This window comes from Oncorhynchus gorbuscha, linkage group LG17, assembly GCF_021184085.1.
Source record: "Oncorhynchus gorbuscha isolate QuinsamMale2020 ecotype Even-year linkage group LG17, OgorEven_v1.0, whole genome shotgun sequence".
In the NCBI taxonomy this organism is placed as follows: domain Eukaryota; kingdom Metazoa; phylum Chordata; class Actinopteri; order Salmoniformes; family Salmonidae; genus Oncorhynchus; species Oncorhynchus gorbuscha.
In genome coordinates, this window is record NC_060189.1 from 33,768,807 (window position 1) to 33,796,787 (window position 27,981).

Here is a 27,981-nt window from a genome sequence, read left to right on the forward strand (position 1 = left end):
CCTTAAAATAAAAGGGGACATTCTGTACTGTCGTCTCATGTGAAACATTTCAAAATCGAACTGCTGCAGTATAGAGACAAATTCAAATGTTTTAGCTTCACTCCAAATAAATACAGGGAGGAGTTTAAATAGCCTCTAGCCTCCTCATTTTCTAGCTTGATTGTGACAGTGCGAATGCAAGACGCTGCTCCCTTATTCGGCTTCTAAGGTTGGAGAACACGGCCCTGAGGTTAGGCCATGGGGGCACATATTTGGGATATTCTGATAGGCCTATGTATAATTTGTGCATGGTCCCTGACATATAAAGAAAATATAAATTAAATGCAGTACATATGATTTGAGAAATGTGTCCATTGTTGAATTAGATTATTTTAATTCACCTTTTTGAATGTAAATTAATTCCATGAATTGGCTGTAGAACGTAGGAAAACTTATTTTGTTTAATTGCATAAGTTCCCATCTACCCAATTAATTAATTAATTAATTGTAGCCTCTAGTTTCCAGGCAAGAAGAGAGTTGGTCCACTCATCATTATTAGCTTGAGGGAGGCCTCTTCAGGGCAAGCCTTGAAAAATTCAGTTCCATCTGATGCAGCCAGGCACTTTATCAAGACCCCGTGGAGTGTCAACTAGCAACCCACCCACCTGGCAAGATTCTCGACACCTAGCTAGTAACGATTGTAATGGACAAAAGTAGACAGCTAACTAGTCAAAATCTGTAGAATATCGTCGACAAATGCGTGTGTTAAAGCCACGTAGCTCTAGCTATGCTAATTGATTTCATAAATCAAGCTAGCTAGCTAGTTGCTACCGCAACTTTTATTCAAGTAGCAGCGAGCTAGCAGTCAAGCATCCTCGCGAACTTGGGGTATTTTTGCTCGCTAACTGGGGTGGCTGGTTAATATTGAAAGACCCATACAACACAGTTATTTGGCCACCCGTTATATTTTTGGAGCCAGCTATCTTAACAACTTTTATAACATAGCCGTCTTAATTGAGATTGCTGGCTAGTTGAACAGTTTAATCAGTTGGTCATCGCTTCGTCTAGCTAGCCACAATAGCTTTGCTAGCCAACCTGCTAACGTTACTTTGTTCGCTAGCTAGCAAACTAGCGCCAGGCATCTAGCAAGGTGCTGCTGACTACAGACAGACAGTAACGTTACAGTAGCTAGCTAGCCAAAATCCGAGTACTTTTGTTGCTCTTTCTCCGTTAAGAAATCCCCGCAATGATGGAAAAGAGTGGTTCGGAAATGTCAGGGAAAAGAAGGGGTAGGAATACAGTTAATAATCCTAACAAAAGTTTAGCTACGAATGGAAATAGCAACAATTCATGGGAGGAAGGAAGTTCGGGCTCCTCCAGTGATGATGAGCATGGTAGGTCAACACGACGGTGGTAGCCTCGGTCACTCTAAACTAGTTCATACACTTGTACAGTGATTTAAAAATGTTAATCCTGTGTTTTGTTATATGTTTAGGTAGTGGTGGTATGAGAGTTGGGACTCAGTATCAAGCACTCGTGCCAGACTATGATCCAGGTGAGTAATTTTACTGTTCAGACAGTCAAGAAGATGGAACAGGTTACCAGACATGATAGCCTCGAACAATTCCTGGTCGTCTATTCCACGAGCCTTTACTAAGCGGGCTACTGCTAACTACATCTTTATTATTTTGACATTCCGACTCCTGTCCACGGCTACATTGTTTGATGTTTGAACCGATTTAACTGCGGAACTATTGTCAATGTATCCAATATATTTCAGCATATTTAGCATATAACAAATCTGAGATGAGCTAATTAAAAAGTTTGTAACAGATTTACATCTGTTATAGCTAGGCCCTAATTGTTGGTCGAACGACCATGGTTATAAACGTTTAATTAAACTATCTGGAGTGAGAATGGTGTTGATTGCTTCCCTTTAAGCAATTAATCATTATGAAATGTATTATTTGTAACATGAACTGAATAAATTGTAGTTGCTTTCACTAGCCTATTTGATTAAGCCCTGACTTCTAATGGTCCATATTCTTTTCCTTTTCAATTTGGTCTCCATGCGAGAATTGATAGGCTTGTGCTGCTAATAATACATATTGTATTTTCCAATGGAACATAACATTTCATTTCATTCATTTCATTCTCGCTAAACTTGTATTGTTGGATATTGGTTTCACTTTCACCAGAGTTTCACTTTCAACATAAAAGCATTTAGGATGAAGGCAATGAGTAGTTTTGAGTAATTAAGTCACTGGTCCTCATTCGATCCTTTATCCCCCCCGTGACAGAGATTGCCAAGGCGGCCGAGGAGAGGGACAACCTGGGCATGCTGGTGTGGCTCCCCAGCCCGAACCTGGCTGAAGCTAAATGTGAGAGCCATTCAAGCCATTTTCCTCATTATGTACCAAATGTAAACTACTTGCCCATTTTACTTTTACAAATCTTATGTTTATCTGAAGCAAAATATTTATTTATTGTAATAGCTATGCAATAACAGAAATGGGTAGCTGAGTGTTGTGCAAGTGAGTGTTAGTCTTTCGGATCGATATATTTACACACACACAGAACCAGTCAAAAGTTTGGAGACACCTACTCATTCAAGGGTTTTTCTTTATTTTTACTATTTTCTACATTGTAAAATAATAGTGAAGACATCAAAACTATGAAATGGCTCATATGGCTTCTGTAGCTCAGTTGGTAGAGCATGGCGCTTGTAACGCCAGGGTAGGGGGTTCGATTCCCGGGACCACCCATACGTAGAATGTATGCACACATGACTGTAAGTCGCTTTGGATAAAAGCGTCTGCTAAATGGCATATATTATTATTATTATTATATATGGAATCATGTAGTAGCCAAAAAAAGTGCATTAGCCACCCTTTGCTTTGATTACAGATTGACACACTCTGGAATGCATTTTAACAGGTGTGTCAGTGGTTAGGGATGTCCTTGTCTCGGGTTAGGGAGGGCTTGGTCGGTAGGGATGTCCTTGTCTCATCGCACACCAGCGACTCCAGTGGCGGGCCGGGCGCAGTGCCGGTTGCCAGGTGCACGGTGTGGCCTCCGACACATTGGTGCGGCTGGCTTCCGGGTTGGATGCGCGCTGTGTTAAGAAGCAGTACGGCTGGCTGGGTTGTGTATCGGAGGACGCATGACTTTCAACCTTCGTCTCTCCCGAGCCCGTACGGGAGTTGTAGCGATGAAACAAGATAGTAGCTACTACAACAATTGGATACCACGAAATTGGGTAGAAAAAGGGGTACAATTCAAAACAAAAAGTTCATTTGTGGAATTTCTTTCCTTCCTAATGCGTTTGAACCAATCAGTTGTTTTGTGACCAGGTAGGTTGGTATACAGAAAAGAACAAAAGAACAGCTCAAATAAACAAAGAGAAACGACAGTCAATCATTACTTTAATTAAGACATCCGGAAAATTTCATGAGGACCGCCACAGGAAAGGAAGACGCAGATATACCTCATTAGAGTTACCAGCCTCATAAATTGCAGCCCAAATAAATGCTTCAGTTCAAGTAACAGACACATCTCAACATCAACTGTTCAGAGGAGACTTCAGCAATTTGACCATGAATTCGACCTGATTCGCACAAAGATACCCCTACTAAAGGACACAATAAGAAAATACTTGCTTGGGCCAAGAAACATGAGCAATTAGACTGGTGGAAATCTGTCCTTTGGTTGGATGAGTCCAAATTTGAGATTTTTGGTTCCAACCGCAGTGTCTTTGAGACGCAGATAAGGTGGTGGAGGTGTGGTGTGGTGGTGCTTTGCTGGTGACACTGTCAGTGATTTATTTAGAGGTCAAGGCACACTTAACCAGCATTGGTACCACACCATTCTGCAGCAATATGCCATCCGATCTGGTTTGCGCTTAGTGGGACTATTATTTGTTTTAGAACAGGACTATGACCCAACACACCTCCAGGCTGTGTAAGGGCTATTTGACCAAGAAGGAGAGTGATGGAGTGCTGCATCAGATGACCTGGCCTCCACAATCCCCCCCACCTCAACCCAATTGAGATGAGATGGACCGCAGAGTGACGGAAAAGCAGCCAACAAGTGCTCAGCATATGTGGGAACTCCTTCAAGACTGTTGGAAAAGCATTCCAGGTGAAGCTGGTTGAATAGATAAATCAGACGGTGTCACCAGCAAAGCACCATTACACCACCACCTCCATGCTTCACGGTGGGAACCACACATGCAGAGATCATCTGTTCACATACTCTGTGACTCACAAAGACACGGCGGTTGGAACCAAAAATCTCACATTTGGACTCATCTGACCAAAGGACAGATTTCCACCAGTCTAATATCCATTGCTCGTGTTCCTTGGCCCAAGCAAGTGGCTTCTTCTTATTGGTGTCCTTTAGTGGTTGGTTCTTTGCAGCAATTCGACCATGAAGGCCTGATTCACGCAGTCTCCTCTGAACAGTTGATGTGTCTGTTACTTGAACTCTGTGATGCTGTGATTTCTGGGGATGGTAACTAGTGAACTTATTCTCTGCAGCAGAGGTAACTCTGGGTCTTTCCTGTGGCGGTCCTCATGAGAGCCAGTTTCATCATAGCGCTTGATGGTTTTTGTGATTGCACTTGGAAGAAACTTTCAAAGTTCTTAATGTTCCGTATTGACTGACCTTCATGTTTTAAAGTAATGATGGACTGTCGTTTCTCTTTGCTTATCTGAGCTGCCATAATATGGACTTGGTCTTTTACCAAATAGGGCTATCTTCTGTATACCACCTCTACCTTGTCACAACACAACTGATTGACTCAAACGCGTTAAGAAGGAAAGAAATTCCACAAATTCACCACCTGTTCATTGAAATGCATTTTTGTTACTACATGATTCTATATGTGTTATTTCATAGTGTTGATGTCTTCCCTATTATTCTACAATGTAGAAATAAAGAAAAAACATTGAATGAGGACTGGTACTGTATGTAAAATAAGGTATTTGTTTTTATTTTTCATATTTGCCAAATTTCTTCACCAAATTTGTCTTGTCATTATGGGGTATTGTGTGTAGATTGATGAAAAATATTTTAGAATAAGGCTGTAGCAAAATGTGGAAAAAGTCAACTGGTCTGAATACTTTTCGAATTCACTGTGTGTGTGTGTAAATATTTTTTTGTACAGTGGATGAATACATTGCAATTGCCAAAGAGAAGCATGGGTACAACATGGAACAGGCACTGGGGATGCTCTTCTGGCACAAGCACAACATTGAGAAGTCCCTGGCAGATTTGCCCAACTTCACACCTTTCCCAGATGAGTGGACAGTGGAGGACAAGGTCCTGTTTGAACAGGGCTTCAGCTTCCACGGAAAAACGTTCCACCGTATACAACAGATGGTGAGACTAACGCCTCCGAATTGTATCATTTTTGTTGGTTAACAGCAGACTACTCCATTGGCTAACATGGAACACACGATGACATGAGACATTGAATTCTAATTTGGGGTGTTCATTGTGTGAAGTCTCTAAAACACAAATAATGCACAAAACTGTGCTTTCGTTTGTTATTTACAAGTTCTTCTTGTTCATGTGCTAGCTACCAGACAAGTCCATTGCTAGCTTGGTTAGATTCTACTATTCATGGAAGAAGACACGGAGCAAAACCAGTGTCATGGATCGCCACGCACGCAAGCAGAAGAGGGAACGAGAGCAGAGGTATGAAGTGTGTTCTTTTGTTTAAAAAGCATGAACCGCATTCTCTCAACTTCCACTCCCTTTTGGACAAACTAGTCCTGGGTGGTTTCAACCATTCCAAATGAGACAAAAAAATGTATTGGAAAGTTAGGCCAAGAATACCATAATTTGTTTTCTATGTGTTAAGTTTTTGCTTTATGTTTCAGTGAGGATGAGGCTGAGGAGACCAATGGAAATGCTCCAAGCGATGTAGAGTACGACCCAAATAAGGAGGAGAAGAAAGAGGTGGATCTGTTCAGAGGCTTTTATCAGTTTTAATAAATGTTGTTTATTGAAGCCAACTAACAAGGTAATTTTGTGTTTTAGCTGGGCGCAGCACCTGAGAAACAGGAGCCAAAACCACTAGCAGTGGTACAGAAGGTAGCTTTCGAATTGCAAATATTTTCATTACCATTTCAATAGAAACCTACAACATTCATATTAAATTGACACTACTTTTGATGGTTTGGCTTTTTAACCTAAATCTATTCCTTCACGTCTAGCCGACTACTGGCGTGGCAGAGAAACTGACCCACGTCAAAAAAGAACCACAGGGTCCCCCAGGGAAGAACCTGCATCGTGCTAAAAAGAAGCCTCCTAAAGGAATGCATCTGAGCCAGGGAGACGTAGCTGCAATGTCCACCAGCACCCCCGCTGCAGTCGGTGTGCTGCGGCAAATGGACATGGAGCTGGTTGGCATCAAACGCCAGGTTAGTGCACTGTCTTAACATTAATACATTCATCTTCTGTGACCGCATTTCCTATCCATTGACAAGTCCATTTTTGTGTCGATCATGTATTCATGTCAATGGGAGATTTGTGTGGAAACGAAGAACTAAGCCTGTGTACCTAGAGTGTCTTTAGGGTGACGAGTTAACCTGACCATTTTTCCTTAATGAGTTTTATCCCCTTCTAGATCCAGAGCATCAAACAGAATAACAGTGCCCTGAAAGAGAAGCTTGATGTGGGAGTAGACAACTTCAGAGTACCTGAGGTAATGCTATTGCTGACCTAAAGTTCTGACCATCTCATTTTACTATCGCCATAGAATTAAAGGTGCATTATGCAGAAATGGCTTGTAACAGTTAGCCTAATTTCAGTTTGTGACAAAACAAGCAAGTATACTGTGGAGAACCATTGTACCATCTAAACTGCTGTGAAATATATTTTTCATAACCAAAAATATTGTATTTTTTAGCCGTTTTGAAGCTGGTGTGCAAAAAAAAAGTCAAAGATGCAATAACGAAACATAACGGGAAGCATAGGAATAGTGCATGTGCATAGAATATATCTACTACTGCTTAGACTTGCTTTCAATGAGTGACAGATCTATAACATACATTTGGTCAGATCGCCCCAAAAAGTGACATATTGCAGCTTAAATGTTACTATTGTTTTGCAAAGTGATGGGAAAACAAAGCTTTCTGAAGCATGGACGCTTTCCAGCCAAATGTGGAAAAATAGGTTGATCACCCTAGTGGTGTCTGCTGGTCAAAAGAATTTAGAGCTGCCAAATGATTATAGATTACGTCACACATGCCGTAGCGCAGAGACAGCGCTGAGATGTCTAGCAGTTGTAATGTTTTCAAATACTATATATTTTAAATCTACATTCTTCATTATGTTTGAAATTGGGTCAGCTCAATAGACGCTAGCGGCTCTCAAAATCCACCTACACACAACTTTCGGCAACCAACCCTCGAAATGAAAGGCGTTTCGCTTCCTTTTTGTCTTCGACCAAACCAATCAGGTGGTTTGCGACAAAACAACGTTTCGGATGTCGTTGACGACCTGCTTCGGATAAAGCGATATGGGTATCGGCACACTGCTTTGAAGCAAACTGCTTTGCGGTTTCATTGCATGCTCCGGTATCCATTGTTACGGTAAATGTATCATCACTAGTCTTGTAATACATTTTGACCTGTCTTGTTGCTTGTATGTTTGACCATTTTTATGTCTCAGGTGAACCAGAAGTTTAACACTCGTTGGACAACAGAGGAGCAACTGCTTGCTGTACAAGGTAATAGATTGCAAGTGCAACAGATGGGTTGGGATTCGAGAAAGGGTAGAAAGTGGAACCAACTGAAGTGGGGCCCATGTGAAAAGTCAGATGATAAAAAAATATCTTGAATTCTGTTTCACTGGGGAGGGGGGGGGGGCCTGGCACATAACAATCTCAATTTGTTCAAAATGTATTTTCCCTCCTTTGTAACCTCTTCCAGCCATCAGAAAATATGGGCGGGACTTCCAGGCTATCTCGGATGTGATTGGCAACAAGTCTGTGGTGCAGGTGAAGAACTTCTTTGTAAACTACCGCCGACGCTTCAACTTGGATGAGGTGCTGCAGGAGTGGGAGGCCGAGCACGGGATGGAGGGAGCAGCCAAGGGAGGAGAGGAGAAAATGGACACATCACCATCTCCCACTGAGGATGGAGCCACCAACCCTGTGCCGCCAGAGGACCAAAAAGAGGTATGTGACTCCACTCTTTGTATTGCAAATCGTCCTCCAACGACCCATATTAAGAAGGAGTGTGTAATTACAGATGTATTCTAATAACTCGAGACCCACCTCTCACATGCCCAGGTTCGGACCCATAGTTTTTAAGAAACCCTGCTTTAAAGAGCCTTAATTGAAACCATAGCAAGGCGGTCACCCTGCCTGTGTTTTGGTAAAAAGCTGAGGGATGGGCCTTGACAAATGTAACCACTCTCAAAATCATAGACCGAGCTATGGATGCAAGGACTGACCATCCATAATATGAAAATTATAGTTTTAACTGTGTTTTGAGGATATACAAGGTTTGTTTACATTTACATTGTTTTACTCCAACATTTATAAACAATCTTCTATTGTGGGTCCTGATGGAGTATGACAGTTGAACTTAGCTCATGAGGCATTTAAAAGTTATATTTAAGCAATTAGGCCTGAGGGGGGTGTGGTATATTGCCAATATACCACGGCTAAAGGCTGTTCTTAGCAACACAACGCGGAGTGCCTGGTACAGCCCTTAGCTGTGGTACAGTATATTGGCCATATACAACAAACCCCCAAGGTGCCTTATTGCTATTATAAACTGGTAACCAATGTAATTAGAGCAGTAAAAATGTTTTAGGTTTTGTCATACCTGTGGTATACAGCCTGATATGCCACGGCTGTCAGCCAATCAGCTTTCAGGGCTCGAACCACCAATTTATAATCTTTATGAATCAATGGTTTTATATCATTATGTCTATAAGCAATTAAGGATTCCAGAATTTTATTTGAGTTTTTTTGCAGATGTATTAAGTGCAAATACTCCCCAATTTTGTCTCTTTACAGGAATCCTCACTAGTGGAAGCACAACAACCTCTAGCATCCTGAGTGGCCAGCCATTTTGGATAATTCTGTTGGCAGAACTCCTCCCTCTGAGATTTTATGTCTGTTCTGAAGAGGCGATGATGAATCTGCACAGGTTACTCCCTGTCTTTGCGGGCCTGTTCAAGAAGGTCATTCCTGTTACCTCATCCCCGATTCAAGGATGTTTTACAGCTGCCCACCAATTAACTTACAGCACCAGTCTTCAGCCGGACTGACAGTCAAAGTAACCAGAATTATCTGACTGCACTTTATCTCATCCCAGAAAAATCTTCTGTATCAAATGTAACTTGTTTATGCATCTGGCGCCTTTTACCCTGCCTCGGTCACTCAACATTACAGATGATCCCTGTTATCCAGCCCACAATATCCCTTTGTCATCTTATCCTTCTGCAACCCTCTTTACTTTGTAAAGACTGGTTTTTGTTGTGTAGTATTTAATCACAGTAGGTCCCGGTATGAACTGACCCTGTCGACCACAATTCTTTTGTATTGTGCCCAACGTGAGGAAGTTGTCTTTGTACACCAGACAGCCATAAACCAAAACAACCCAAGGAAATACCATTGCAGTGTTGGAGATGGAGAAAATGTGAGTCAGGTGATTTGCCCCCTGATACACACAGTGCAGAACAAGATGATGGCATTTCCACAGGGCCATTTCATACAGAGACCCAATGCAAGTTAATACCACACAACCAAATCTATGTATATTCTTCCTTCCAAAACTCTTGTCTGCAGCTGTTTCCTTTACCCCCTAATGGGTACTTGTCCCCCCCCCCCATGGATTTACAAGGAACAGACTGGTGTATGAAGGCTTTAAATCCAGGAGGGGGAGTTAGCGAGACGGGTGCACAGTGTGGGAGTGAGATGGGAAATCGGAATGCAGAAATTGCCTTGCAGTATTCTACAAACTCCAATCACCATTTGGTACAAAGTAAACACTACAATCTCCCTTCCCTCTGCTTCTATGCGTTACTTACGGCCGAACCTCAGCCCTCCCCTACTGATATACACGCAATGTTTGTCATAAAAGGTTGCTCTTACGGAATGGATGTGCCTCCAGCATAATCCAAGTAGGATTCTTGGATCTTGAAATTGCCATATCCTTGGCATGATGAATGTTGTCCCCCCCCCCCACCGTACTGAAAAGACTGTACAGACTTATTGAAAACTGACATTACATATAGTAAGTGTAGAACTTAGAATCCCGACAGGCGCTTCCATTGAAGAAATAAAGTAGGTGTTGAATTTTAAACAGTAGTGCACTTTTGGTGTTCAGTGTTCAATATTACTCAATTTAAACTAAAGTTAACATGTTCTGGTGCATATTTATAAATAATGCATTACTTGTTTGGATGACAGGTTAGAGACATACAAATAATGTAAAACTTTAAATAGGAGCTGTTCATCATTGAAGGATGTCCATTTTCAGTTTACTAGTAACCTCAGGACAAACAATCATGTTAAAGAATGCTTTTCAGTTGGAAGGAGAGTTGAGTGAGAAGTTCCTTAAGTTGATGATTAGGGAGCAAGGCTACAGTAAACATGTCTCCCCCGGGCCAAATGAGATTGCTGTGACTAACACATTTCAGTTAATTACTATAGCACCCGCCTTGGGCCGATCAGTGTAATTTTGTAAATGCCGGGTATCTATGGCAAGACTCACCGTTCGCCCAAGTTTCGTCAAAATCGGACCAGTGCTGTCCGAGATATTGCGTGTGACTAATGGACAGACCGAGAGATCCACAGTCCCCTCTCCGATTTTCATCTTGGGGAACAATTTTTACATTTTAATTTAAACCTTTTTTGAGTTCTGAAGTGTTTTTATTTATCATTTCAAACCCTGTCCCTTTCACAACAACTGGCCTATGCTATTCTACCGTTTTTACTGTACTGGTACCATGATTTAGCATACTGTTTTGAAATCTTTTTATATATTTATGAAGAAATTGTGAATGCCTGAGGTGGGGTTTTAATGAGGTTGTGTGTATTGCTGTCATTTACCATTGTGTATTCAATTTGCGCATCAATTAACTAGACAATAAATTTGAAGGATTTATAGGGACATTCACTGGATGCTCATTTGTCTTTTCCTGCTATTTGTATTTAGCCTGTTCCCAGAACTGTTTTGTGCTTTTGCCACCTCTATTGCGCATTATCAAGTCCAACATTCAGTTTGGCATAATAGCACAAACAGACAGGCACTCTTGTTCTGTCTTTCAGCACACATTTTGTCATAAATATTTCAATTGTGTGTTTTAAGCTGTTTCAATATTGTGCCTGATGTGGGGTTATGCACCATACTATAAAAGACCAACAGTGAAAACCCTGTTGATTTTGTGATGAACAGTTCAAGGAATGGGGCTCCCCAGTGGTGCAGCGGTGTAAGGCACTGCAACTGTGTTAGAGGTGTAACTACAGACCCTGGTTCAATTCCAGGCTGTATCACAAAAGGCTGTGATTGGGAGTCCCATAGGGTGGCACACAATTGGCGCAGCATCGTTAGGGTTTGGCCGGGGTAGGCCGTCATCGTAAATAAGAATTTGTGCTTAACTGACTTGGTTAAATAAAGGTTATTTTTAAATAAATGCCTTTGCTGAAGAAGGATCAAGTAATTGTTTCAGGACAGGAGGAGAAAATAAATGTTTTACTGAATAGGAGGAAATGACTCATGTGCTGTAAGTGATGGGTACAGACCATTACAAACAGTAAAATGTCCCACGTTTGTATATCTGACAGCAATTCCCGTAGTACACTTGATGGTGATGATGACACTGCCATCTAGCGGAAATACCATACAACACATCATGGCCTCAACCACTGGCTGACTACCATTTTTTTTTCTTCTTGACGGGGATTTCCTGAGGAAGTAAGACCAAAGCAAAGGGGGCTTTCCAACCACTAGACATCAAGACAAGAGCAAGTCAGCAGCGGCTGCTTTTTCTGCTATATTCCCGTATGGAATTTAGTACATTTCCTTTTAACATTCTGTTTTTAAAATGTCAGCTACCGATCAAAAGCCTCTAGCTGCCTGTTTTAAAACCGGCAGTGTTTGGTCGTTTTCATTGTAAGCGGTTACATTGTGGTGTTGATGAACGTGCCATTCATCGAAGCTCCATTTGTAACATTGTAGCTCCTGGAAAACGGCGTTGCGTTGGCCCACGTTATATCTGATTCATGTAAGTATTGTTGCTAGACGGGAAAGCTAATGATATTATAGTGAATTTGACTTTTATGTAGCTATGTCTGTCTGTAGATTGCAACATGTTGAGTAGCCATGCAGTTGTGAGCCAAAACATGTGTGTGGGGCTAGGGAGGCTTCAAATTGGGGTATGAGGTCATTTAAAACATCCATTGTGGTGCACTGAATTGCCTACACTCAGCCATCTAAACCATGGTGAAGATAAACCAATAATGGCATATTCTAAATATGTATTATTCCACATGATCACCTTGTCATGTCATTTTACGTTGACATGACATATAAGATCTTCCGTTTTACACCAATGCATGTGCAATACATTAATTGCAGTTATGACAAATTGGTTGTCCAAAAATATACCTCAAGTCATTTGCATGATTTTCTATTTTGGAGGGTGGTTTCTATTATTAGACACGGTGAACAGTCTGGTAATAGTAAATATTGGGTGCAAAAATATATTTGTATTGAAATATATGCTTATCATATGTCAATAATGCCTTTGAGACATGCCAAACGGTATGCCTGTATGCATATGAAACATTGAAAACATTCTTTAACAGAATCACATTTCTGATTGGCCTGGTCTAAGATCACTGATCAGAAAAACATGAATCTGTTCTGGGAAGATTCACCTGTTTCCAAGTTCTCTTGCTTTCAGGTTATAGTGTTCCACGTAGCTAGAAACACGAGCATTTCGCTGCACCTGCGATAACATCTGTGTATGTGACCAACACACTCTGATCTGATTTAGAGCAATTAGGGCTGTGACGGTCATAGGAGTTTTGGATGACGGTAATTGGTCGGCCAAATGATCGCGGGTACTGTTAAAACAGACGCACATTTTCTCTCCTGACTGCATGTGTTTCTGCTGGGAGGGGGGTATTGCTTAGACAACTGAAGACTCATTTGCTACAACATTTAGCTTGTTTCAGCAAAGAGCAACAATGTTTAGTCATGTTGAATGCCCAGCCATCCGGTCTTCAGTTAGCTGTTTATTCCACACAATAAAAATAAAAATAAAATATATATATGGTCATGATGGCTGTTATTTTATTTTCATGATGGTCTTTATCCATACCAGTAGTTACATGGTTATGGTAATTGTGCCAAACCTAAGTGCAATGAAAGGTCACTCAGAGAATTCCCCTACTTGTTTCGTTTTTGTTTTGTGATGTCATGTTACTCAACCAGCATAACAAGACTTGGCTACATCTGTATAATGGGAGTGGAGAGACTGCCCTCTGTGCCGATATTATCTGAGTAGAATAGATAGCTCGTGCATTTCATGGCCATATGAGAGGATCTCGCCTGAGAAACTATGACATGTAACTGATTTCCCTCGTCTTTTTTCTTCCTCCACTCACTGTTAGACACAATGTGTCCTTTCAGCATCAAGCATTATGACCAGGTTTAAATACGGTAGAATAATGAGCCTGTTTCTCAAAAGATGTCGGACATTCTCCATGTAAATCTATCAGTGAGTCTATTTAACAGGGGAAATACCCAATTTTACATCATGCTCAGCGTTTCATCAGAAACAGATTTCCTGTCAAGGAAGATAGACCTGACTAATCTCGTCCCTGGACCAAATGTACCCGAAACAATCTCAAATGTACTATATGCGTTACTGTAGGTAGGAGATAACGAAGATATCTATCTAGCTTAACCAATCTACATTTCTAACGTTTTGCTGACAGCTTTTATCTAGCTGTGTCTGGAGTTTGTGTAGGCTTGCTTGTGTGTGTGTGTGTGTTTGTGTGAGTGAGAGTACTAAGTTTGTGTGTGTAGTCAGTCAGTGGTGATGGACAGGGACAGGCATGTGGAAAAGCCCCTTGAATATCCCAGGAAGTCCCTTGCGAACCACATGAACTGGTCAGCGAGTAGTCTAGGCCTAGTCCATTTGCTCGTCCAGTGATGATGGTTGGATGGACTTTCAACGTTGAGGGCAGAGTTGTAGAAGTGGCCAGTCTTGATATCCTAACCAGTGTCAGTCTGAATGGGTTCAGTTGTACTATATGAATGAGTCATTTGAACAATGTGTAACAGGATGTAGACCTGATGGTTCAGTCATTCGTTCAGAGTTAGGTTCCCGAGAAGCTGGAAATCTTCTCAGTTCTCCATTTGAACTAGAACCTACTAGTAGAAGTTTTTTTTTTTTTTGGGGGGGGGTGATGGTGTATGCTGTACTTACATGGGATTGATGTCAATTGAAGGATGTTCTAGCCTAGACTGCTTGCACTCCTAAAGTGAATAATGTTTTGGCAAGTCAATAATAAAGGCTTGGTTCAGTCTAGATTAAGTTCTGTCCTCTCTATCTAATTTTGGGGATGTTTTATTCCAGTCCCAGGCCTTCCTGCTAGTGCACTCCACTCTGCTCCGAGTCAGAGCGGGGATAAAATTAGACCCAGTTAGCTATGCTTGTTATAAAGGGGTTTCCCAAGGCTTGGCCTGACAGTCGTGAGCTGTTGATGTGGCAATGAATTCTCAGCATTAACACACACAGCCTCAGCTGAAACACCATGTTGTGTTTGTCCTGTATGTTGCAACTGTACATTTTATGAAACATCTCTCACCTCATGTCTGTCTGTGTGTGTGTGTGCCCTCCCCAGGTCATGTCAGCAGGGCGGAATGCGGACGGGCGGGAGCTGCAGATCCCCCTCCAGCAATGCGCTCTCTCCCTGGCCGCTCTCTCCCTGGCCCAGCGCCCCTGGCCCAGCGACCACGTGGCAGGCTTCCTACCCCAGCACGGGGGCTTCAGGGACCACTTCGTAGCCACCCCGGAACCCAAGTACTGCTGTGAGTCCTGCAAGCTGGTGCTCTGCAACCCCAGGCAGACAGAATGCGGACACAGGTTCTGTGAAACCTGTATCTCTGATCAGCTAAGGTGAGGAGAAGAGATTTGATATTCATCCTGAATGCGAGAATGAATGGGTATGTTTATTTTGTAGGAAATTACAGTTGAGAAATTACAGAAATGTCTTCTTGTCCATGTGTTTGATATGTCAGCTGTCTTTCTGGTAAGATTGGTTTGTCATTCAATGATCATGTGATGATGATGGAGGAATAATGAAGTCATTGGCCACTAGTTGTTAATAGGATGCTTGATTGGACATAAATTATTAGTTAAATCTACTTTACAGCAAACCGAATCCAGTATGTCCAGAAGATAAGGAACCTCTGTTCAAAGACAAGGTAAGACTGAAAACGATTTGCATCACTATCATCACCCCTATATACCAGCCCCAAGGGGAAAAAAATGAAAGTTTATTTTTAACTCAGTCAGGGTCTCAACTAACTGTTGAGAGTTAAAATAGTAGAATACACAAGGTACATTTCGAAATTTGGTTGTGCACTCAATTAGCCCATATCAGCTAACGTTTTTTAAAGTTGATAAGTTAGTTTAGCGAGCGATCTAAACCCATTCAGTTTATCAGTTACTCATTCAGATATCAATTCAAATCTGCAAACATTTCTCTCCACCCTATGGCAAAATGAGTAGAATTGCAGGAAATGAGTTATACAAGTGGCAAGATCTTCTCTACACCCATGGTAAAGTTGCTTTAAAAACAGCAACATTTTCTCTACGCCCCATGGCAGAATGGGGCGTAGATAACATTTAAAACGTCATCTGACTGCGTGTGTGGGTATGGATGTGGGTACGCAGACCCACGAACCACTGAAGCCCCTCGTGATGAGTTCAGTTTTTTGGTGGCCCCCATTCCCACCAAAGTTGCCCATCTCTGCTGTATACCCATTCTAAGTGGCCTTGAACATAATCCGTGACAATCGTTTTTGTGTGTGTTTTGTCAGGTCTTCCGTGACGTATGCTGCCATAGAGAGATCATGGCTCTGAGAGTGTACTGCAGGAGTGAAAAGAGCGGCTGTAAGGAGCAGATCAGTTTACAGCAGGTCATGGTAAGTGTCTGACTGGGGGAAATAAAACGTCCCATTGTTGCACAGTGCACGCCGTCGGTATTCAAACTCTGAACTGCAAAAGATCCACCCATTTTTGAATGACCGTTTTAGAAAAATGTTTATCTACAATTCTCCTTGATGCTCGTCACATTGGTTGGACATTTCCCATCAACTGTTATGAATTACTATAATAATACGTGACATTTTCTTTACACTCATGATTCCTTTTCCTTCAATGTATTTTTTTTTTTTTTTTTTTTACCAGGATCATTTAAATGTGTGTCCGTATTTTGAGGTGCCATGCCCTTTGGGAAAGTGCAAAGAGAAGATGATGCGCAAAGACATTCCTGAACATTTGAGTTGCAAATGTAAACACAGGGAGACCACCTGTGAATTCTGCATGCAGAAGATGGCCATGACTGAGTTACAGGTAATTAGAACTACTACTGGAGTTGGGCCGGTGCTCACCAAACCTGCACCTCCTATAGAATATTTTGTCTTTAAGGGGGAAGTTTAAACCTGAGTTTCCTGCTTTAAAAAAAAGTATTTACACACTACGAGGTCAAAAAAAACACCCTGACATTTTGAAATAATGATTGAATAATGATAATGCCCTTTCTGTGTAAAAAAAAGAAAAAAAAGACCTGGAATTTAAGCCTGTTCAGGTGGTATGGAACTTTTGGTCCACATCATGACGTCATAATGTGATCTGATTATAATAGAGCTCATCAGATTGTAGTCCTAAAACCCGGAAATGAGTTGCCTCTGGTTTGTTCAGCCATCCCTATGGGAAATATGAATGATGAAAGAATAGGGTTTTTGAATAATCGCCGAAAATGAGGTCAACACAGGCTTTGGAGATCTTATACGTTTTGTTATGTGAGATAATAGCAGTCCGATAACATGATCTTTATCAATTATGAAGCCTTTATGTGATTACATAAATTATTCAAAAATTCACAAAATGTGTTGTTTGCTGAAGTTTATCTCATAGAAGAAAACATATAAGATCTCCTAATCCTGTGTTTACCACAGACTAGAGGTTGACACGGGAGTGAAAATTAATTCCTGTCCCTTGTCATTTTTTCCCTGAATTGTCCTGATCTCACAACAGTTATATCACCCCGGGAACTTTCTTGTCCCTTCCCAATAAAAATCACTCCTGTCCAGTCCGTGCAAATGTTTGTGCACAGAATTATAGGCTATTGTGTTTGTTTAGGAAGTATTGAAAATAATTTCAGCAATATGCGACTGATATGTGGTTGTCTTACCTAAGTCGCTCTGGATAAGCGTATTCTAGATTACATATCGACTAAGGCTGAAGGATGAGGAGAGAGACCCCAGCAGGATGGGATGCACATAACAGCACCAGCATAAATTTCTAGCCAACAGCTGAGCACTGCGCACATATGAACATTTACAACGCATTGTCATTTACAACATGAACATGATTCTTTTTTTTTTTTTTTTTTACCTGAGTGGCAGTACTGCATGAATCAATATTTTTATTTCACTCTTTAACTAGAATTAGTACTGGCACCAAGTCAGTTAAGAACAAATTCTTATTTACAATGACGGCCTACCAAAAGGCAAAAGACCTCCTGGCTGGATGGGGGCTGGGAATAAAATATAAATAACATATAAATATAGGACAAAACACACATCACGCCAAGAGAGACAACACTACATCAAGAGAGACCTAAGACAACAACATACTGTATAAAAGGATATAAAGAGGACCGGTACCCAAAATAAGTACTGCAGCGTTTCCCGTACATTCATTTAGCAGAGGCAGCCCAAAAATATGACTGCAGTTTGAAAGAAGTTACTAAATAGTATTAGCGCAATGACTGGAAGTCTATGGGAACAGCTAGCATGCTAGTGAAACTAGCGCCGTTCAAACTGCACGCAGAGACGTACACATGGTATCCATGAGTTCATCTGACTCTGGGTAAGTAGAAAAGGGGCTTAATTGCCAAATGTTGCACTATCCCTTTAAGATCAGTGACACGTTACAAGGTATCTTTGAAGGAAACGGTGGTGTGAATGAGAGCCATGAGCGCACAGCCACTACTTGCTCCTCATCATCTCCCTACAGTGCAGTGGCGCACATCAGTTATATTTCAGATGTTAAAATCATTACATTTTCATGAATTTTGGAGTAGAATGTATTTTTTTAAAGTCACCAGAATTGACCTTCTCACTGTCGTTCTGGTACTGGCATGTATTTAAGTCCACCTTAATCACTGACTATAACAACACTGTTACTTCCCTAAACAATATCATTGATTATTGATGTTGTAGAGCCAGTTCAGTATTTGTGTTCAATGTTTTTTGTGTGAATATTTACTAGGTGTATTTTCTTTCCATAGTGCCAATTTCTCTTTACTTGATCACTTTTTCAGAAACACAAAGACACCGTTTGTCCTTCATTTCCGGTGGCCTGCCCCAATCATTGTACTTTCCCCTCCATCTTACGGAGCAAAGTAAGGAGTTTATTTAAAATTTCGTAATATAAATTGTGTTCATGCAAAACAAGAAGGGTCATCTTTCCACTTCTCATCAGATGGATAAACGTCGTTTTAGTTTTCGTGTTGCTCATTTCATTGAGACCACGTTGCACTGAAAAATGCTTGACACAGAAGGAAATGATTGAACCTGAATGTGTGTTTCTCTACTCTCAGCTGACGAGTCATCAACACGAGTGTCCCAAGGCTCATGTCACCTGCTCCTTTATTCGCTTTGGATGCAATTTCAAGGTCAGCCTTCATGTTACTATGACTGTTAGAAATGTTCTGAATAATAACACGAGTAATAGAAGTTCTAATAACATGGCCACTATGAACTCCCTGTGATGGCTCTCCTACTCCTTGGTCTTGCTATTGTGATCATAAGAAAGTGGTGCTACTGTCCCACTGATCACCAACTCGGCCACATTTAGCAGAGCATACAGTAGTTTTAAGCTGGTATGTTACTGATCTGATGTTCCCTGTTGCTCCGCTGTAGGGTCTCAACCAAGACATGAGGGACCATGAATCTAGCTTTGCCTCTGAACACCTGCGGTTGATGGCAACCAGAAACACTACACTGGAGGCCAAGGTACTGCAATTACATTGATTTTTTTTACAACAATTTGCCCTGTGTACAAGTAGAGGAAACATTTTATAGAATCAGCATAATGAAATTGTTGATTCACACGTTTTTGTACGTGCATTTATATGTAACACACTAACAACAAAATATATTTTGGGAAGTACCCGAAAGAAATCAATTGGGAGAATTGAAACTAAATGAACCACACAGCTAACTTCATAACAACAACTAACTCTAGGGCTGAATGGTTGCTGTAGTTCAGGGTAACGAAGCCGTAATAACAACAACAAATCAAATCAAATCCAATTTTATTTGTCACATACACATGGTTAGCAGATGTTAATGCGAGTGTGGCGAAATGCTTGTGCTTCTAGTTCCGACAATGCAGTAACCAACGAGTAATCTAACCTAACAATTCCAAAACTACTACCTTATACACACACAAGTGTAAAGGGATAAAAAATATGTACATAAAGATATATGAATGAGTGATGGTACAGAGTGGCATAGGCAAGATGCAGTAGATGGTATCGAGTACAGTATATACATATGAGATGAGTACGTAAACAAAGTGGCATAGTTTAAAGTGGCTAGTGATACATGTATTACATAAAGATGCAGTAGATGATATAGAGTACAGTATATACGTATACATATGAGATGAGTAATGTAGGGTATGTAAACATTATATTAAGTAGCATTGTTTAAAGTGGCTAGTGATATATTTTACATCAATTCCCATCATTAAAGTGGTTGGAGTTGAGTCAGTGTGTTGGCAGCAGCCACTCAATGTTATTGGTGGCTGTTTAACAGTCTGATGGCCTTGAGATAGAAGCTGTTTTTCAGTCTCTCGGTCCCAGCTTTGATGCACCTGTACTGACCTCGCCTTCTGGGTGATAGCGGGGTGAACAGGCAGTGGCTCGGGTGGTTGTTGTCCTTGATGATCTTTATTGTTTATCGTCTAGGTGGAGGATGTTAAAGGAGAGCTTCTGGAGCGGTACAAGGTTCTGCCGGGCCTGAGCAGCCGTCTGTCTGAAACATTGTCTCACTACGAGGAGATGAGGGAGAAGAATAGACAGCTGGACCAGAAACTCAATACCATGCAGGTAAAGGTCCAATTCTGTGTCATTATCTATAACCTTGTAATAAAGACGTAATACTCGCCTTTGGCATACATAATAATACTTGTCTTTGACATGCATCATGACATAATGCACTGTCCTTCAGTCCCATTTACTTATTTCTCAGTTGCAGGTAAAGTCCTGTCATGTAATGTAATGTAATGTAATGTATGGAAGTGGGGCTGCACGTTATATGCAAAACATTAATTGCGATTTTTGTACCAATTATTGCAATTGCGATTTATAGATCAAAACACTTGGGTGAACTGTTAGAAACGTAAAATTAGAATGATCATTCTATTGCTATGGTTGGAATACAGTGGCAACATGGAATGCAGTTTTGTTTGGTATGACAACGGAAGTAAGGGAGGAGATAGTTGTGACAAAGTAGGAACCAAAGTGTTGGTCAGTGTTTCCCGGGGGACCCTAATTCGATTGATATAGATGGGTACATTCAGACAAAGACTTTAGAATATTCTTTGCATTTTCTTCTCTGATTTTAAGAACAAGCTATTGCACAAACAATGCAGCAGTCTCACGACCAGTCATCAGCGCTATAGTCGTGCAATCGCAAAGATTTGTTTTTCGGTTGAGTGGTGATCAACAGAAACATAGCAATCAAATTGTAGAAATATGTTGTTAAATTGAACAAGGATAAGTTTCTGAGTCGTAATTTGATAAAAAAGGAGAGTTGTTGAAGTTTGTCATCTGCTATTTTGCAAAAGCAGTCAATTGTGTTGTGTGTTCGTATCGAAATGAGTTAGCTAGCTGGAAATGTAAATAAAACAGACCTGAGGAAGATCATCTAACATTATTTTTGAGTTATTCAGGTGTCATTGTTCTTGGTCTGGCAAAGCCAACATGGTTGGGTAATATTAGAAGGATGAGGTAGTGGAAGGATTTAAGGAACCGCACCTGCTTAGCAGTAGCCAGCAAAATCATCACATACTTTCTCAGTGGACACAACGATCTAAACATAGTAAGTACCAATGTGGTACTGCAATTTTAAAGAGAACTGCAGAACTCTGATACTATGATAGGAGACCGGGTGATAGGTTGGGAGTGGGTGAGGAGACATTACGTTGTTCTTATAATATGTAACCTGTAATATGTTGAGACCGACGTCTCTGAGACCAATGACATCAGCAATAGTGCTGCTGCTGCAGATGCAAAGTACCGTGCGTGACGAGGAACCCGTGATTCTAGCTACAACAAACAAGGCAGGAGCACGAGAAATACAACATCACCAAAATATAAAGGATAGTCTATGTAATAGCAATGCCTGTCAAGAGAACATACAATATAAGTGTAATACAATACGAGCGATGCAGCTGATATGGTACGATGTCCCTGTCTAAATCCAGACCCGTACGAGGCAGCAAGGTTCGGAGTTTCATCAATGTTTCTAGTTTTTAAGCTACACTGTTCAACATTTCAGTTTTGAGTTTTTCTTGGCTGCCTCTTGTCCTATGAATTGTTTCGCGTTGTCTGCGCAGCTCTGCACTGATTCGACACATGGCGCACTACTGCTCTGAAAGCAGGGTGGCATGCTTTGGCTGGTCTGTGTGTTGTGCAGTGAATGTGTCTTTGTGATTTTGTAAGTGTGCTTTTTATTATTTTATGTTTTTCTCTGACGTGTGTGTGATTGGACTTTCTATTTTTCTATAGTGCAGAATAACACATTTGAAGACCTGATTTAGATTTGCTGTGTCCGTGAATCTTTTGTGCTGTATGAATGTGCTCCTTGCTGGGCTGCATAGGAGTGGTCCTCTCCTCTGGTCGACTAGGTCACCACGCCTGGCCCAATTCCCTAGGTCTCCATCCAGGGACAGCTTCCGGGCCACCCAACCAGCCACATACGCTTGCGCCTCTGCCTCGACGGCCGTCACTGATCTCTTCCTTTTAGAGGTGTGACATCAACCATATTAGTAACATTTAGTTTTTCTCAATTGCTTTGGTATATTGTTGAGATCAAGGATCATATTCTCTAAATGAATCACTTTTTTACAATTTGACTTAGATTTATGTAGTTATTCATATAGAATTATTCGTAGTCATATGAGTACAACGCTACACAACAAAATGTGGCCAATCATTGTGTTTCTCGTTATCAATTATGTCACTAAATTTCACAGAGTGAAATTAATTGTGTATCTCCTGCACTATAAACTACTCTTACACACCTGTTCAAGTGGTGTCGATGGGAGACCGTATGGGATGGAGGTCACAGATGTCTCAAGTTTTGAGGGAGTGTGGAATTGGCATGCTGACTGCAAGAATGTCCACCAGAGCTGTTGCCAGAGAATATCACTTTAATTTCACTACCATAAGCCGCCTCCTGTCGATTTAAGGCAGCCCCCCGCTCCTCTCTGGTTCAGAGGGGTTGGGTTAAATGCGGAAGACACATTACAGTTGAATGCATTCAGTTGTACAACTGAGTAGGTATCCCCCTTTCCAATGTTGTTTTAGAGAATTTGGCAGTACGTCCAACCGGCCTCACAACCGCAGACCACGTGTAACCATGCCAGCCCAGGACCTCCACGTCCGGCTTCTTCACTTGCGAGATTATCTGAGACCAGCCACCCGGACAGCTGATGAATCTGTGGATTTCCACAACCGAAGAATTTCTGCACAAACTGTCTGTGAAGCTCATCTGCATGCTCGTCCTCACCAGGGTCTTGACCTGACTGCAGATCGGCATCGTAACCGACTTCATTGGGCAAATCCTCACCTTCAATGGCAACTAGCACGCTGGAGAAGTGTGCTCTTCACGGTTTCAACTGATCCGGGCAGATGCCAGACAACGTGTATGTCATCGTGTGGGAGAGTGTTTTGCTGATGTGAACGGAGTGCCCCGTGGTCGCGGTGGGGTTATGATATGGGCAAGCATAAGCTATAGACAACAAACACAATTGCATTTTATCGATGGCCATTTGAATGCACAGAGATGACGTGATCCTGATGCCCGTTGTCATGTCATTCATTCGCCGTCATCACCTCCTGTTTCAGCATGATAATCCACAGCCCCATGTCACAAGGGTCTGTACATAATTCATGGAAGCTGAAAATGTCCCAGTTCTTCCATGGCCTGCATACTTACCAGACATGTCACCCATTGAGCACGTTTGGGATGCTCTGGATCGACGTGTACAACAGCGTGTTCTAGTCCCCCCCCCAAATATCCAGCAACTTCACACAGCCATTGAAGAGGAGTGGGACAACATTCCACAGGCCACAATCAAACAGCCTGATCAACTCTATGTGAAGGAGATGTGTCGAGCTGCATGATGCAAATGGAGGTCACACCAGATACTGACTTTTTTAAAAGTTATGAGACCAACAGATCCATATCTATATTCCCAGTCATATGAAATCCATAGATTAAGGCTTAATGATATATGTGACTGAAACCCAGTAAAATGTTTGAAATTGTTGCATTTCTATTTTAGTTCAGTGTAGATTGGTAGGTAAATACAGTTGATCCAGTCAGCAACATTCTGCATTATATTGACAGTGTGCATTGCCATTGTTTGATAAGTGAGATATGTGAAGGCCTACCTGCAGTAACAGAATGGCTGAAGATTTGAGTTGCCAGCCCGAACCCTCATGTTGGCAGGTGGATGTGTCGGTCTGTTAGCTCAGGAGCAAAGCTTCAAGCTGTTTGTTTTATCAATGTTGTAAAACATTTTGATGTGCCGCCGCAAAAACTGATGACCAGACTCCTATCGGGACAGAAATATAGTGATTAACCTATTGAACCTCAATAAGCGACAGTATAATTAGTCATTTGTAATCATCTATTACATGAACTAAGCTGTAATTACTTCTAGTCCATGCTTTTTAAAGTTTCTCTGGCATATTCTCAAGAGACGAGGTAGATGATGGGGACGAGTCGACCAATGTTTATGCAGTGGGCTGTGTGACCGCTGTCCTTGTGTTCTAGGGAAGCACCAAGGTCCTTCAAGGCCTTCACATTGTTGGACCCGCTGATCACAAGTTACTGCTTTCACTCAAATGATTCCTGAATATGCGTCAAGGTGTGATTTAGCAGGTGTCAAAAACAGCGGGTCAAGCAAGAGCTCTAGGCTATAGAGCGAGTGTTCCTTCCACTCAGTCCAACATCATCAAGGAGATGAACTGCACCCTCCTATAGGGAGACTATACATACGGTCACTGGGCATGGTAGATTTGGAAACTAAATAACCTATTGGCTGTAAAAGTAGGAGTGCATTAGTATAAGTGGTTGTCCCTTTGGTTAGTTTAGGTGGTTGTTTAGGTGGTTGTCTTGATGATAGGTAAGTAAAGAAGACATGACATAGGCCTCCCTTTTTCCGTTAGGCTAGTGTTCATAGATCCTGTCTGGCAGGCTTTTTTGTTGTTGTCTTAACAGACCCCATCAACTCCTGTTGTAATCAAGATGATCTTTAACTGTTATCTCATCAAGGACAAGTATGCACCTTCTTTCTTCAGTGGTCATGCGCTGTGCTCCTCTTCATTTGGTGGAGGACACAAACGCAAGGTTGCTAGGGAGAATGTCTTCCTCAGCTCCTTGTAGCACTTTGGGCTGTGGTGTAGTGATTGGAGGGGAAACTCCTTTTAATCTCTTTTGTGAATCTTCTCCCTCTTGTTTTTGAGCAATGCATGTTTCACTTGAGTCCTGCAGAATGCCTTTGCCTCAGGGCTCAACTGTTCGAAGGAGTCCTGCATTCCTGCCTCTTCAATAGACTCCTTCAACTTCTGCGTCCTTGAAAGAAGTAATATATCAAATAATATATCACTCAGTTCAGTTTCGGAAAGTAGGGCTATAGGCTACGCCTAATAGTACTGAGTGTACAAAACATTAAGGACACCTGCTCTTTCCATGACCGACTGACCAGGTGAAAGCTATGATCCCTTATTGACGGCACTTGTTAAATCCACTTCAGTCAGTGTAGATGAAGGGGAGGGTATTTTTGAAGCCTTGAGACAATTGACACATGGGTTGTGTATGTGTGCCGTTCAGTGGGTGAACGGGCAAGGCAAAATATTTGAAGTGTGTTTTGAACGGAGTATGGTAGTAGGTGCCAGGCGTAACGGTTTATGTCAAGAACTGCAACGCTGCTGGGTTTTTCACGCTCAACAGTTTCCCGTGTGTATCAAGAATGGTCCACCACCCAAAGGACATCCAGTCAACTTGACACAACTGTGGGAAGCATTGGAGTCAACATGGGCCAGAACGCTTTTGACACCTTGTAGAGTCCATGCTGTTCAGAGGGCGTAACTTAATATTAAGAAGGTGTCCCTAATGTTTTGTACACAGTGTATATTAAGCGACATATTTGTCTTCCATCGTGTTTATCCTCTTCCTCATTAGAAACTTAATTCACCTCCTCTTCCCTCTCTCTTGTTCTAGCAAGAGTTCAAGCTCCTTTATTCTCTGAAATATTGAAGATTAGTTTAGCAACTACCGAGACACAGCATGGCAACGTGAACGTTATTGGTCAACAGTCTGCTGGGTGGCGCGTTATACGTTTCTCCATTCATTTCCCGCAGTGATTCTTATCTCCTTTTCTAATATCTCTAGCGGAGTGCATCTCGAGTGTGAGGAACTCTGCTTGGCGTGTGGGGCTTGGCGTGTGGGGCTTGGCGTGTGTGTGTGATTGGGAAGCGGACAAAAGAGGAGAGGCTGCGAGAAAAATCAGTTTTTTTAAAGTGTCTTTACGGACGGCTACGTGGCGCTTTCTAAATATCGAAGCCTCATGCGATATTGCACATGTCAACATCGCAATTTTGATTCAAATTTGATTGTTCGAGCAGCCCTATATGGAAGTGTGTGTAACTGCATGTGTGTGTGTGTGTGTGATTGTTCCTCCATGTAGGAGTTGATGAGTTCCCACTCTGAGAAGCTTCTGGAGATGGAGCTGGAGCTGAGGTCTCTGAGGTCTGTCCGAGAGGAGGTGGAGACCCTCCGAGGAACCGTGGAGAGCATCCGCTCCAGAGTCGCCACTCTAGAAGGAGGGCGGGGCGGGGCCAACCCAGCCACACACACACTAGGTGAGTTGCCTTGAATTCTCTCGTTCTCAACACTTGTCTTGTGAATGCTCTTTAGCACTTCACTGCCACTAAAACCTGTAATCGTGTGTACCTCGCATTTAGGAGTTTCTCAAAGTGTAATGTGACATTGGTCCAATCTGTTATACTCAGTCTGAAACGACATTATGAGCAAAGAAATCATTGAACATTTAATTTTTAAAAATGAAATGGCTTTTTAGTCCAGAGTAGAGAGCAGTCTAGAGTGGTGCAGACAATACAGGGCTCTTATTCCATTGGCTTGCTTTTGTTTCTCTGCATGTTCTTTAGAGACACAGCTCTCCCGTCACGACGACATGCTGAGCGTCCATGAGATCCGACTAGCAGACATGGACCTGCGCTTCCAGGTCCTAGAGACTGCCTCCTTCAATGGGATGCTCATCTGGAAGATCCGTGACTACAAGCGGCGGAAACAAGAAGCCGTGGCGTCAAAGACCCTGTCTCTCTACAGCCAGCCTTTCTACACTGGCTACTTTGGCTACAAGATGTGTGCCCGGGTCTACCTGAACGGAGACGGCATGGGGAAAGGAACCCACTTGTCGCTGTTCTTCGTGGTGATGCGTGGCGAGTACGATGCCCTTCTGCTCTGGCCCTTTAAGCAGAAGGTGACCTTGATGCTGATGGATCAGGGCCCAGCCAGAAAGCACTTAGGGGATGCCTTTAAACCAGACCCCAATAGCAGCAGCTTCAGACGGCCCACGGCAGAGATGAACATAGCCTCAGGCTGCCCGCTGTTCGTGGCCCAGACTGTGCTGGAGAACGGTACTTACATCAAGGACGATACCATCTTCATTAAGGTCACAGTAGATACGTCTGACCTCCCTGACCCCTGACCTATGGTCTGTAGAGAACAGCAGATGTATCCGGATCAGTTTTATCTGTCAGAGGGAAAGGTGCCCTTATGTGAGAGCGATGAAATGGAGTAAAAAAGGAAGCAGAATAAGGTTTCTTTGCAGATCTCAGTGTGTAGCCTAAGCCTGTAGAAAGAGCAGAGTGGACCTCCGAGCAGTAGCCTTTGGTCCCTTTGTTGCTCACCAGAGAGGTGTGAGGATTATTTTTCAACAAGGGAGATATGTCACAAGCAGGGTTGGGTAGGTTACTTTCTAAATATCATCCGTTACAGTTACTAGTTGCCTTTCCAAAATTGTAATCAATAACGTAACTTTTGGATAACCCAAACGCTTTGTTACTTTTAGATTATTTTCCCCTTAAGAGGCATTAGAAGAAGACCGAAATGTATGTTACCAATTGAACTACATCTATTGCAGGATAAATCTATATTAAAGTTTACATAGCTGGCGTTATATGGATGTTACATTTTACATTATGGGTTGGTTATGTAGGCTTCTTCCAACCCATCGCTTTCTACTACAATAATACGATTTAAATTATATCTTTACATTAAAAATCTAACTCTGTCAGATTTCCAGTCATTCCAATAAATGTTATACCCCTTGACCTTCAAGAATAGGATGTGGAAATATGGAAGTATAGATTCGCCAAATTGTTTTACCTGAGCACAACCCCAA

The 27,981-nt window shown here is 41.9% G+C and overlaps 2 protein-coding genes across 2 annotated transcripts; both read left to right on the forward strand.

The window, feature by feature from the left end:
* The first annotated feature begins 465 nt into the window (after window positions 1-465).
* On the forward strand, window positions 466-11,119 carry rcor1 (REST corepressor 1). Its single transcript, XM_046308738.1, has 12 exons — window positions 466-1,373; window positions 1,475-1,534; window positions 2,280-2,360; window positions 5,147-5,361; window positions 5,561-5,679; window positions 5,865-5,943; window positions 6,025-6,078; window positions 6,201-6,407; window positions 6,614-6,691; window positions 7,660-7,717; window positions 7,920-8,167; window positions 9,017-11,119. Exons 1-12 carry the CDS (start codon window positions 1,226-1,228, stop codon window positions 9,056-9,058), a joined length of 1,389 nt encoding a protein of 462 aa, XP_046164694.1. The 5' UTR covers window positions 466-1,225; the 3' UTR covers window positions 9,059-11,119.
* A 690-nt stretch (window positions 11,120-11,809) lies between these two features.
* Window positions 11,810-27,775, forward strand: traf3 (TNF receptor-associated factor 3). The gene is made up of 11 exons (XM_046309123.1): window positions 11,810-12,231; window positions 14,864-15,138; window positions 15,395-15,446; window positions 16,065-16,169; window positions 16,435-16,599; window positions 18,575-18,655; window positions 18,854-18,928; window positions 19,176-19,268; window positions 20,228-20,368; window positions 26,242-26,416; window positions 26,723-27,775. The coding sequence occupies exons 2-11, from the start codon at window positions 14,867-14,869 to the stop codon at window positions 27,283-27,285; spliced, it is 1,722 nt and encodes a 573-aa protein (XP_046165079.1). The 5' UTR covers window positions 11,810-12,231; window positions 14,864-14,866; the 3' UTR covers window positions 27,286-27,775.
* The last annotated feature ends 206 nt before the right edge of the window (window positions 27,776-27,981 follow it).